This window comes from Canis aureus, chromosome 7, assembly GCF_053574225.1.
Source record: "Canis aureus isolate CA01 chromosome 7, VMU_Caureus_v.1.0, whole genome shotgun sequence".
Classification (NCBI taxonomy): Eukaryota; Metazoa; Chordata; class Mammalia; order Carnivora; family Canidae; genus Canis; species Canis aureus.
In genome coordinates this window covers 35,081,057-35,093,418 of record NC_135617.1, presented here as the reverse complement: position 1 = coordinate 35,093,418, position 12,362 = coordinate 35,081,057, and the positions used below count along the sequence as shown (strand labels likewise).

Below are 12,362 nucleotides of genomic sequence, written 5' to 3'. Positions count from 1 at the left end.
AATAATTTGAATGCAGTGTTATTTTTTTTAAAGTATCAAAATACACCTTATGTATATTGGCACTTCATGTATATTCTGACAGTCTATGAAACTGTATATTATGTAAATTCACTCTCTTTCAAAAGAAAATAACAATAAAAACCCATAATAATTTTCAGCTGCTCTCCTAGAAAAGACTCTTGGAGGAGCTAGGAAGAAAAGAGAATTTTTTATTAGTTTACTGAATGGTAGTTTAGGGATGTAGAAGAGAAAAAAGAATATATGAATAAATGTTAAAACATAATTTATTGCTAAAGGTAATAGAGAGACCTTGCTGACACACAGCTGGCTCTTTCTGAGCAAAGCAATTAAGAGGAAAAAGCCACATGGAAAATTGCCAGTCACACAGCTTATGAAAAGGATAGATTCTGCAGTAAATTTAAAACAGAGTTGAACCATAAAAATGCAGAAAGAACTAACTGGCCACACGTTGCTCTTTAGCCAGGCTTATATGTTACTAACAATCATCATGTCTAACTGTTGTTAAGTATATAGAGTGAAGTGTGCTATTTTTTATTCTCTACAATGAAAGCATAAATAGACCTTTTAAAGAGGCAAAAAGTGCCTTATTTTTCTCACTGCTAAGCTTAATATGGAGGAATAATTTCCTTTATTTCAGGAAGAAGTATACATATTTTCACAACATCATTTCTCATTAAATATCTGTGTCTTGACTGCCAAGATTCCTGTTATCTTTCAGAATGTGAAATAATGAGAAAATATGACCTCATTTTCAGGAATTACACCTTGGTCATCCCTCTTTAATAAGAAATATTTTCTAAGTAGTGGATGATAAAGGTAAAATTCCTTGTGTGATACCTGAGAAGCAATATTTTAGTTCTTTAAAATTTAGTTCTTTCCATATTTGTGCCATCTTTCTTTTTATACCTTGAAATGTGATGTGTTTAAATTCTTTCTTTGCTACATTGATCTTACTTGCAGCTTATTCTGACTGCTGTGTGACAGGAATCATCTTTTGCTGACTATAATATTATTATAGAAAAGTTGTTTCCATATTTTCTGAATAATTATTTCAAATTATGTATATAGAAACAAGTTGTAATCCCTGGGTAATACTGCTACGAAAAAGTGGAATTTATCTCAACTTATTTTCTAATTTATTATTTTATATTATATATATTTTTTCTTTCTTCTTTCCTCATTCCAGCATTCCTGCTATACTTGTGCCCTCTGAAATCTGTTATCTGCCTCATGACCTAAAACTTCATTTAATTAATTATTATTATTATTATTATTTTTAGCTTACACAGCTCTATGTTGGTAGCTCCAAGCACAAGTGAGGGGCTAGCTAAGAGGGCGCTCATTAATGTTTGTGGAATGAATATAGCAAATGAAGGAAGGTAGAGTCCTAAGACCAAGACTTTTAAAGTCAGAACACTTTGGATTTCAATCTCAGATGCTACCTGTTATTAGCAGTGTGTGACCTTGGGCATGATCTTTATTTCCTGCTCAGAGTATTGTCTACTCATTTTTATTTTATTTTATTTTTCTTTCCCATAAGTGTATTCTTTAATCTCCATCACCTATTTCCCCCATCCCCCCACCCATCTCTTCTCTGGTAACCATCAGTTTGTTCTCTATTGTTAAAAGTCTGTTTTTTGGTTATGTTTCTTTTTTTCCCTTTGCTCTTTTGTTTCTTAAATTTCTCATATAAGTGAAATCATATGGCATTTGTGTTTCTCTGACTGACTTATGTCACTTAGCATTCTATCTTCTAGCTCCATCCACGTTGTTACAAATGGCAAGATTTCATTCTTTTTTATGGCTGAATAATATTCCATTGTGCGCATGCGCGCGCGCACACACACACCATATCTTCTTTATCCATTCATCTATTGATGGATACTTGGGCTGCTTCCATAATTTACTAGTTGTCATATTACTGAATATGAGAGTGTGGCTTTATCTCTGTACAGAACTTTCCTAAGTATTCTGTTTAACAGTGATGCAAAAAGTCACAGGGCTTTCCAGACTCCAGCAGCTCTTTTAGCCCATCTTTAATGACTCAGGCAGTGGATTGCAGTTTGGTTACTCACTTGTGGACCTTGCAGACATCCAGATGCCCAGGGAGGTTCTAAGCCAGTAGCTTTGGCTGGGGCTTGGCCATCTTGTAGCTTCCAGTAGCCTAAGGGTGATTGCTCTATGTGACCTTATGGCTCATAAATCATTAACATGCTTCTAGTGATTTTTCAAGTAGTCAAGAGAATTTCCTTTTTGATTTTGAGGAATATATATAAATGTATTTTTTTTAACTTTAGGTATCCATTTACCCATTAGTTAGAATATTTAAACTGATGTCTGGGGTTAGTCCATGGTACCAGGGTATAAGAATCAGAAATTCTGATTGAAAACATAATATAGTTATTAAATGACACACTGGAAAATTTTAATTTACCTAGGAATCCTACATATAGTATACCATTCTTAATCTTATCAAAGATACAAAATTATTTTATGTTTTTCTAATAGTTATTTCCATGTCTCAAACTGAGATTCACTTTCTTGCCCCTTTAGTCAACATTTCATTCATTTTTCTAGTTTAAACATGCAAAAATATGTAATAATTACAGAGGTCCTGCTGTACAAGCTACCAAGGCAGCTGCTGGTACCAAGAAATACGATCTCAGTAAATGGAAATATGCAGAACTACGTGATACCATCAATACTTCTTGTGGTAAGTGTATTGAGAAGATGAAAAATGGGAAGGCTCTGTGGCTGACAGGTAATAAAGCAATACCTAGATTGGGGTATAATTTTCTTCTTTTTTGGCATATAAATTAAGCCATTCTCTTTGTTATTCTCACCTTAAAATAAAGACCTAGTTTACTCACAAACCTAAAGGAAAGGCATACTTATTAAATTCATTTTGCTTGTCTCTTATCTAGGTCTGAGAGGAAAAGCATAGAAAAATTATGATTTAGGCTATGCTAATGACTGACTCTTCTAATGTTATTCATAATAGTTAAATACTTGTATATCAGAATCTTGACCTATGTATGCAAAGTAAAAAATGGCAATGCAGTCCTTTTTTTTTAAGCTATTTTTTCCCAGCAGAATAGGAAAATACTATATCCAGATGATTCCATATAATTGTATTCTTGTTTAAATCATAGTTGTTTGAGTTTAGGCTGCTGTGCCTAGGAACTAACATGCCGTGATTGTACAGAACTTCCTATGTTCTCTCTCTCCTCACTGAGTTTATCTGCATAATTACAAATAAAAAAATCTGTTGGATGTAAATCTAGTTTGCATATTAGCACAGTGACTTCTTACTCTTATTTTTGTGGCCTCTGACCTTCGACAAGTGTGACTTAACCTCTCTGATTGAGGTTCAACTGTAAAAGACCTGTTTAGCCCAGAATTCTTGTGTGAAGCAAATGATACAGTAGCAATGCATAAGAAAATTCTCTGTAAATGTAAAAGATAATAGTACCATAAAATTCTCATCTTTATCAATAATGTGCTTACTTTTGATTTTGTACTATTAATTTAAAAACAAAAAATGTATTATATGTATAAATATATAAGTTTATGCCACAGAATAATTATGTTAGACAATTAAATTAGGATGCTAATTCCTTCTTTGGGTGGGGGGCTCTTTCTATATAATCCACAGATATTGAACTCCTGGCAGCTTGCAGAGAAGAATTTCACAGGAGACTAAAAGTGTATCATGCGTGGAAATCCAAGAATAAGAAGAGAAATACTGAAACAGAGCAGCGTGCTCCAAAGTCTGTTACTGATTATGGTAAAAACAAATCTGTACTTTTAAATGTTCCGGAGTATCTGTATATAATGTATGTAAGACATTTTGGATAAAATATATAATACAAATTTTCTCTTACTATGCAGCTGTGATCCACTGAGGCTAATACAACCACAGTGGCTTATCTTTCATAGCATTACTTCTATTATTATGTCTTTAAGTCATATTATTAAATATTTGAATTTGTTAAGATAAATTCTGGAGATAAGAACACTCTTGTCTATACTAAAGAAGTTGCTCGTAATGTTGTAAATATGTATTTTTTCCACATATACATACATACACATATAGAATGATTACATGTGGAAATGTAAAGAATGCAGTGAAATAAGAACAATTGCTGCAAACATTATTTTACAATACTGTCAGAATATAAGAGAAGTAGTACCTTCGTTTACACCAGTTTTGCCTATATCAGGATTTGATTTTTTGGTTGAGATTCCAAAAATAAATTTTGTTGCTTTGTTATGCAAAAGACAGAGTTATATACTTGAAATTGGAAAGTACAGAAGAATAGACCTAACCTAGTAAAAGTATGTACTAACTTTAACATTAATTGAGAATACTTGTGATATATGAGTTTTAATTTCAGTCTTAAAAGCAAACATTGGAATTTCATTTGTTCAATTACTACTTTCAGACTGGCACAATTTATTAGCTTAATTGTGGTCAATGTCAAGGTGACATGTTTTTAATGTCTTTATTGCAAAAGTATATTCCCAGCACTGATAGTATAGCTTAGCAACACATGACCCTAAGCTGTCATAGAAAATGAGCTCTCCCTCACTGTCTTCCTAGCAAGTAAAAGCAATGTTTGATTAAAGTCAATTAAATGGTAGAATTTTAGTATTTCCAAATTGTTGTAAAGAATAGATTAAGTAAAAAAAAATAGATTAAGTAAAGGAAATACTATTAATAAGAGAGCTGTTACTTCTAGTGATTGCTCACGGAGTATCATCAGTCAGAATATAATGCTCTGAAAGGGCAATGAGAGATCACTCAGAACTAAGAAACAACTAGTGGAAGGCCCTCTTAATCATCGATATTCTTGTGACCACCACTCTCTTCTCCAATTTATAAATTTATCCCTGGGAATTGAAGATAATAGGATGATTGCATTAGCAGTTCACTGTATCAAGTTTCTAACCAGTTATCTTTGTTTTGTAAAAATGGCAATGGGCTATACCTTTGAGCTGTAACCTATTTAGCTGTAATGTTCTAATTATGGCCTTTAGCTGATAGGCTTTCATCATGATTTTTTTTCCCCAAAATTTATACACCTGAATGATTACACTTTTTTTAAAATAAGAAAAGTAATGTTTTAATTTATGGCACATACATTTTTAATGAATACACAAATATTTCTTGTGTGTGTGTTTTTTAGGATTTTATTTATTTATTCATGAGAGACACAGAGGCATAGAGAGAGGCAGAGACATAGGCTGAGGGAGAAGCAGGTTCCCTGCAAGGAGCCCAATGCGGGACTCGATCTCAGATTCCAGGATCACATCCTGGGCCAAAGGCAGATGCTCAACCCCTGAGCCACCCAGGCATCCCAATTCTTGTGTTTTTAAACCAAAGTTTGGTACTGTACTCATCCAGCTTTGCCCCCAAAGAGGCAAATGATACATGGTATACCTTGCTTACTTTGTTTTTATACTGTTTCCATTCATAATATACTATTTGGAAGAATAAAAGAGTAGATTAAGAAGATTTCCCAAGAACATATTTGGGAATTTTATGTGAGTAAACTCCACACGTATGTATGTATGTATGTGTAGCCTTCAAATAATTTGATAATGGACCATTTTCAGATAAAATAATAACTTCTGCTCCGAAAAGTACTCATTGTTCTCTTTATTTTTTTTTCTCACGTAAAACACATTCTGACACAGAAGTACAGTTAAGAGAGAAGTTGAAGTGCATCGAGATGCTTAACAGTCAGTTGAGAAAATTTTGTACTGAGATAGTTTCCTAATGGGACAGCTAATAAACCTTTAAAAGGAAATACTCTTTAGTTTAATATTTAGAAAGATTAGAATTCCTTAATTTGAGAAAATTAAAATAACAACTTATAATTAACAAAAATATAACTAGATATTACTTAAGAGTAGTACGTTGACAAATCATGGTGAAGTCTTGTAACTGAGAGTGGAGAATCTCAGACCCTCCTCCTCTGTTCTCTCCTGCGTGAGCACGCTCTCATCACATTTACTACAGAAAGAGATTTCCAGAAATAATTATTGGAGCAGTGGCAAATTACTTAGTAATGATTTGTAATATTTAGTTGCTTAAAACTGACGTTGGAGAGTAGTTTTATTTCATAGTTCCTAAAATAAAAATTGCATGAATTTAAGATTTAGACAGTTTGAAGAAAAAGTAAAATATACTGAGTATATGTAAACACGGCAATGCTTTTTCTCTAAGTCATATATTCTTTTGATAAATGTAGAAGGTTTTTTTATTTCTACAGAAATTTTAATAATGCTTTGAAGGTACTAGAATGTCTATGAGTCATCATGTTGGACTTTTGTTTGAATATTATGTATCCCAGAACTATAAACGAAATATAATTTTTAAATTTAGGTCCTCTTTATATGTCCATCAAGCAGAATTTCCTAAAATATAATCAAAATAGCTTTTTTCTTTTTCTTTTTCTTCCTTTCTCTCTCTCTCTCTCTCTCTCTTTTAAATCAGAAAGCAGCATCTGGTTGTAGATAATTCTGAGAGTATTTGGTTGTGGACAGGATATTTACTTGTTAGTCACCACCTCAATTGATGGGAAGGCTTTATAAATTACAAGAATGCTCATTTAACAGTTTTGCCATTTTTATCTTTTCTTCAACGTAAAATATTTATTCACAGATTTTGCACCATTTTTGAACAATTCACGTAAGTCAATGGGTGGTAACTTATGAGCTAACTGGACGATGGGTTAAAAATACTTTATAAAATACTAACTTCTGTTAAACATTGTTTTGCTACAATTTTTAAGTGGAATTGTAGTACATTATGTTGGTTTTCTGTACTAAGCTATTTATTTGAGATGATGCTTTCATTTGGATCAATCCAAAATATATATACAGAATAAAATTAATCTGTTTTATGAAATTACTTCTGTTTAAAAAATAACTGGCACTTTATTCTGTGAATGTACACAATTCTCATTGTAGCAAAACTTAACAAGCAGCTGATCTTTTAGAATAAAGACTAACTTCAGGTGCTGGTTTCAAACACTGTTATAGTGTAAACATTTGTATCCAGAGATCTGAGTTTTGTGTGATAATCTATTACACGGTTTTAATGGGATGCCTCCTAATAGGAGGAGATTATTCTGTTACTTGTATAGATAGCATCTTGTGATGCACATTTTTGATAATTTAAAAACTTTGAGTCATCTCAGTATGCAGTAAATTTATTCTGCAGTTGAGCAATAATGATTTGGATATAATGCCATATTTGTTTGTCAACTTGTTGGACCTGGTTTTTTTTCAAGTGCTTCTACTAATTTATAGAGCCATATTTAAAATTTATTTCACAACATAAAGATGACACAATAGGATGTGAAAGAAAGTCATTTATTAGTTTCAAACTTTCAACATCTGTATCTTTGTGCTTTTCCAGATGAATATTTGTGAAGTTAATTCCCCTTTAGTACAATTTTAGTTCTCACGTGAGTGAAAAAAAAGCTATCAAAGACTTTCCCTTGGGCTTCTTAATTTTACCCAATATATTAAGGTACAGGAGACAGTCTTTTAAATGAAAAAAGCAGGTTAATTTTACAAGTGTCCATCAGTATAGTAGTTAAGTTCCCTGATCAAGTGGGTATCCTAAGTTACTGCTTAGGATGGAAGGAAGGGTTTTTCTTTCTTATCCTTTTAAAATTCCTTAATTTGGGGCTACTGCATTTTCTTCAAGTAGGTAATTTTTAAAACTTGAAATGGAAACACTAAACTGTAAGTAGTTTGGAGGGACTACAGGAACAAAAGAATAAAGAAGCTCATCTCTGTTAACATGCTAAAAGGTGATGCTAAAGGTGATGCGGCTTTTTAAAGTCACTAACAAAACTGGGCCTCTGTTTCATTCTTTCATGGGCATATATAGCTTTGCTAACTGCTTTTTGCTTCGCTGGTTTGCACAGAAATAAATTCAGCTGCTATAAAGCTTTTACTAGTGGTGTAAAAAGTAGCGTAAGAGTATTTTCATCCTTTCAGTATTTGGAAATTCTTACAAAAGCCATGTGGCTATTCTTGACTTACACATATTCTATAATTTTTCATTGTCATACTTAAGCATTTCAGTGAGATTCTTAATTGAGCTGCAGTAGATGGTTGGTCCTACTTTTAAAGTTGTGAGTAAAAATCATACTAAACAGACTTTCCAGAATTATGCTGCTGAAGCTATAAAGTTATTGCCCCAGAGAAATATTTTTATCTGCAGATAAAAGAAAAACCTATATGTTTATGAAATGAAAATTGAGTAAGGGGGAAAAATTGATGAGTGCAATGTCTAGTACTAGCAGAAAAGCAAGGGTTTTTCTTTTCTGTAACAAAGAGAACCAAATATTATATACTCCCCACTTATCTCAGTAGATTTTATTCCAAGAGAAATCTTATTTCAGAGTAAGTAAATAACTCTGAGGGAAAGTTCATGCTTTTACTGGTTACAGTTTTTTGTTGTCATGAAGTTGTCTAAATATGATTAGTAATATACCTGTTCTGGCCATTTTAAATTCTAAAATCAGTTGGCAAAAGAGCAAATTTTTGTCTTCCACTTCTCTGAGGAAATAGTGATTAAATTGACAGCTAGAATTCTTCACATTTGTGAAATTACCATTTAACTGTTTTATCATAAACAGTCTCATAAAAATTATTCTGTGGCCTTTGATTCTGAACTCTTTGGAGATAACATAAATCCTAACAAATAATACTAGTTTACTTTCCTGCCATGTGAGTTTTAGGTTACTGACACAGTCATTTGTGGGAATTTCCTTGGGCTTGTTTGTTATTATTGCTGGTGTTGTGGAGTGTGTGTGTGTGTGTGTGTGTGTGTGTACAATGTTAAGGAACATCTTTAGGGTAAGAAAATTCTAAGATTACACTCTAAGTTTTATTCAGTTATAAGCAATTAATATTTATATTTTGTTTTTAAGTTACTAATATTAGGAACCCTCTTCTTCTTTAAAAAAAAATGTGTAGTGCTTTTTAGGATTAAAGGCTGTTTTCATTATCCCCTGGGCTGCTGGTGTAACTTTCCTTGCTCTTTGTAATAGCTCAGCAGAACCCAGCGTCTCAGCTTCCTGCCAGGCAGCAGGAGATGGAAATGAACCGGCAGCAGCGCTTCTTCCGCATCCCATTCATCCGCCCTGCCGACCAGTACAAAGACCCGCAGAATAAGAAAAAAGGCTGGTGGTATGCCCATTTTGATGGACCATGGATTGCCCGGCAAATGGAACTCCATCCTGACAAGCCACCCATCCTTCTTGTGGCTGGTGTGTATGATTCACATGAAAAAAACCTTATAAAGCAAAAAAGGATTATAAACCCTTTGAATGAAACTGTCTAACATATAATGTAATAATTCATTAAATATCAGGTTTGAGGGATGGAATTTTGCAGTTAAATCACACTTCCAGTTAATTGAGGATTAATTTATTTATGATGTGAAATCGCTTGGATTAATTATGTCCTCATAGAGAGCACATAGAAACTTGCCTGTGTCCTAAGAACCTTTTCATTGGTGTTTAATTATATCAATTAATTTATAATTGTTTAAAGAAATGTAGCATTTTTTTTATTAAGGCTGATAACTTGTTTAATCAGCTGTGGTGTTAATACTTTCTGAAAGGGTCCTTGGTGGAGGACAAATTTAAGTTGCTTCTGGTGAATTTATTAAGCAGATTTCTGTCACAGAGGAGGAAAAGAAAGGTTTAAAAGTTTTTATATCTATGAGAACTGAGAACTATTTCAGGAGTAAAGTTTATAGTAAGTCCTTCTGAAAAGAGAGATGGTTTATTCTCTGATGCCTCCCCTGTGCAGGTAAGGATGACATGGAGATGTGTGAGCTGAATCTTGAAGAGACGGGCCTGACTCGAAAGCGTGGTGCTGAGATTTTGCCAAGACAGTTTGAAGAAATTTGGGAACGCTGTGGAGGCATCCAGTACCTCCAGAATGCAATTGAGAGCAGACAGGCTAGGCCCACGTATGCAACGGCCATGCTGCAGAATCTGCTAAAGTAGATGTTGCACCTTAGCTGACAGCTGGGAACCCTTGCCGTGGTAGCAAGGAGGGTCTGTGCCCCAGAGATTTAACAGTCTTTGATCATATTAGAACTGCTTCTACAAAGAGAACAGATTTTAGTAATCATGGCTTTTTGTTAATTTAAGGTAAATTATGGTAGTGAATTTGGGGCCTGAAAATTATTTTCCTGTATCCAGCTGTAACTGTTCAATTCCTTCTCATTCTAACACTTGTTAACACTTGGACAGATTCTGACATTTCTCATTCTTTGCCAACAGACTACCTTGAAGTCTATCATAATTGTTCTTTAGGAAAAGAGATTTTTTTTTTAAACTCAAAATACTAACTTTGGAAGGAGGCACAGAACCATATAACTGGAATAATGAAACCTTAGCTTAAATTTTCTTACAAAAATTAAGGCACTTAAAATAATCAAGGCACTGATCTTTTTTGATCTGAAAAACTGTATACATTACTTTTTCAGAAATTAATGGAAATTTGCATTGAAGGTGGAAATTTTAATTCCCCCCCCCCCCCTCCTTTGCAGTGTCTTAATTTGAGTAAAACAATTTACCTGAACTTCTAGAATTCCAGAAAGGGCCTGAATGCATGTGATGTACTCTGTGATAAAGAAGGTACTCACAGTATCTTGTATGGATTAGTTTTTCTTTTCTATCACATTGTGTCACTATGGAAAATATTTTTTTCTATTCCATGGACAAATAAAGGAAATTCTCAAAGCATTTCAATGCTTCAAAGTTTTGAGATACCTTGTTTCGCTTAGAAAAGGAAAAGGGTTTTTGGTGGCACTGTGGCTTAACTGGACTGAATTCAGATATTCTTTCAACTTCATCTCAATTGTGATTTTTGTTTCAGAATCTTGTCCAAGTTGTTTCATATGATTTAAGCTAGTGTTTTGCTGCAAACCATCTTTGTTTTTAAAAAGTTCCTAGTATCTTTTTTGGTCTTGAGATTTTGGTAATTGTAGAGCTGTTTTATAAGCTTTGTGATTCAAAAGTCCAGTACTTAATAATTCCTTATTTCATGTAACTGATAATTTAATTTTTTTTCTTTGTGTGGTGTTAGTTTTGATCAAATGTCAGCAGTTTCAAGCCTAATATTTATGACTTCATATTAGAAATTTGGAGATAAAGATACATCAAGGAGTTATGTTGGCATAATCTTAATGAGTCTTGTTTGTATTTTAGAATAAAATTAGAAAAATAAAATTATTCTTTGCACTTTTTCTCCCTGATTTTTAAATACCTTAACCTTTGAAATGGATTTCTAGTGATTTTTTTTTTTCTAGAAAGAGTACCTCAGTTAGGAAAATATTTCCCAGCTGATTAGATTAGTGCTTGTGAGCCACAGTTTTCAGAGTTGCTTCTCTCATAATATGTGTCTTAGTACAGGAATATTTATTTATTATGATACTATGCAAATGATTGTCTCCTGTTAAAGAAATTAAGTGGTCCTGTCTGTGCTATTGAGAATGTGAATATGATTATCTTTTGAAGGCTGTATTACTGCAGAAAATCACCCACTCCTGGGTCATTTGGTCCCTGTGATTGGTTGACAGAAGGTCTGGTTACTGAAAATAAATGACCTATTCTCTCTTCTCATCACTCGCCTTTAATTGGTGTTTTTATTTGATAGGATAGTGAATGATAAACTTAACTAGTAGCAAGTAAAGTCCTTGAAGACAATTTAATAACCAAATTGATTTTTAGTAAGTTGTCCCATTAGTGCTGCTTTCCGAAGGAGTCTTACATATCTCCCAGATACATGTAAGCTCTAGACAGAAAACTCATCAGACAGGTTAAGATTATTATAATGAGAGAACTTAATATTTTGAAGAATTTGTAAGACATTTATCACAGCAAACCATCTTTGTAAGTCTTTAGTAGGTAATAAAATTATAGTTTTAAGCCATTTTGTTGCTAATTATGTCACAGAGCTGTCCTAGAACTTATTATCTATTTAAAGTAGTCTCCTGAGTTAATTTTGGCTACCAGGAGAATTGCCCTAATTCAGATAGACTTATGATAACCTACATACAATAGATGTGCGCGCGCACGCGCACACACACACACACACACAGAGAAGCCCCTTTGCTGGAAAAATTTGGGACCCTACCAGCCTTTAAGGAAAATAGCAGAAATGGTGTTCTAAAAGATATTGATATAGCCACTTTACAGTATTCGCAATCACACCCATAAACATTATGTGAAAACTGTAGGAATCAAAAGTAAATTCCTACTTTAATGTCATCTTAATTAAGATTTAAAATTTTAAAT

General features: G+C 33.2%; 1 protein-coding gene across 5 annotated transcripts in view; it reads left to right on the top strand.

Moving 5' to 3' along the window:
• The window catches only part of MYO6 (myosin VI), a 142,161-nt gene extending 130,471 nt beyond the window's left edge, over nucleotides 1-11,690 (top strand). For 3 of the 5 annotated variants that reach the window (XM_077903323.1, XM_077903320.1, XM_077903325.1), the window contains 5 exons: nucleotides 2,631-2,734; nucleotides 3,677-3,808; nucleotides 6,692-6,718; nucleotides 9,099-9,317; nucleotides 9,865-11,690. In XM_077903323.1, the coding sequence (XP_077759449.1) occupies nucleotides 2,631-2,734; nucleotides 3,677-3,808; nucleotides 6,692-6,718; nucleotides 9,099-9,317; nucleotides 9,865-10,064 (682 nt within the window). In that variant the 3' untranslated portion in view covers nucleotides 10,065-11,690. The remainder of the gene's footprint in view (nucleotides 1-2,630; nucleotides 2,735-3,676; nucleotides 3,809-6,691; nucleotides 6,719-9,098; nucleotides 9,318-9,864) is intronic. The other 2 variants (XM_077903324.1, XM_077903326.1) reach the window with 1 other exon arrangement.
• The last annotated feature ends 672 nt before the right edge of the window (nucleotides 11,691-12,362 follow it).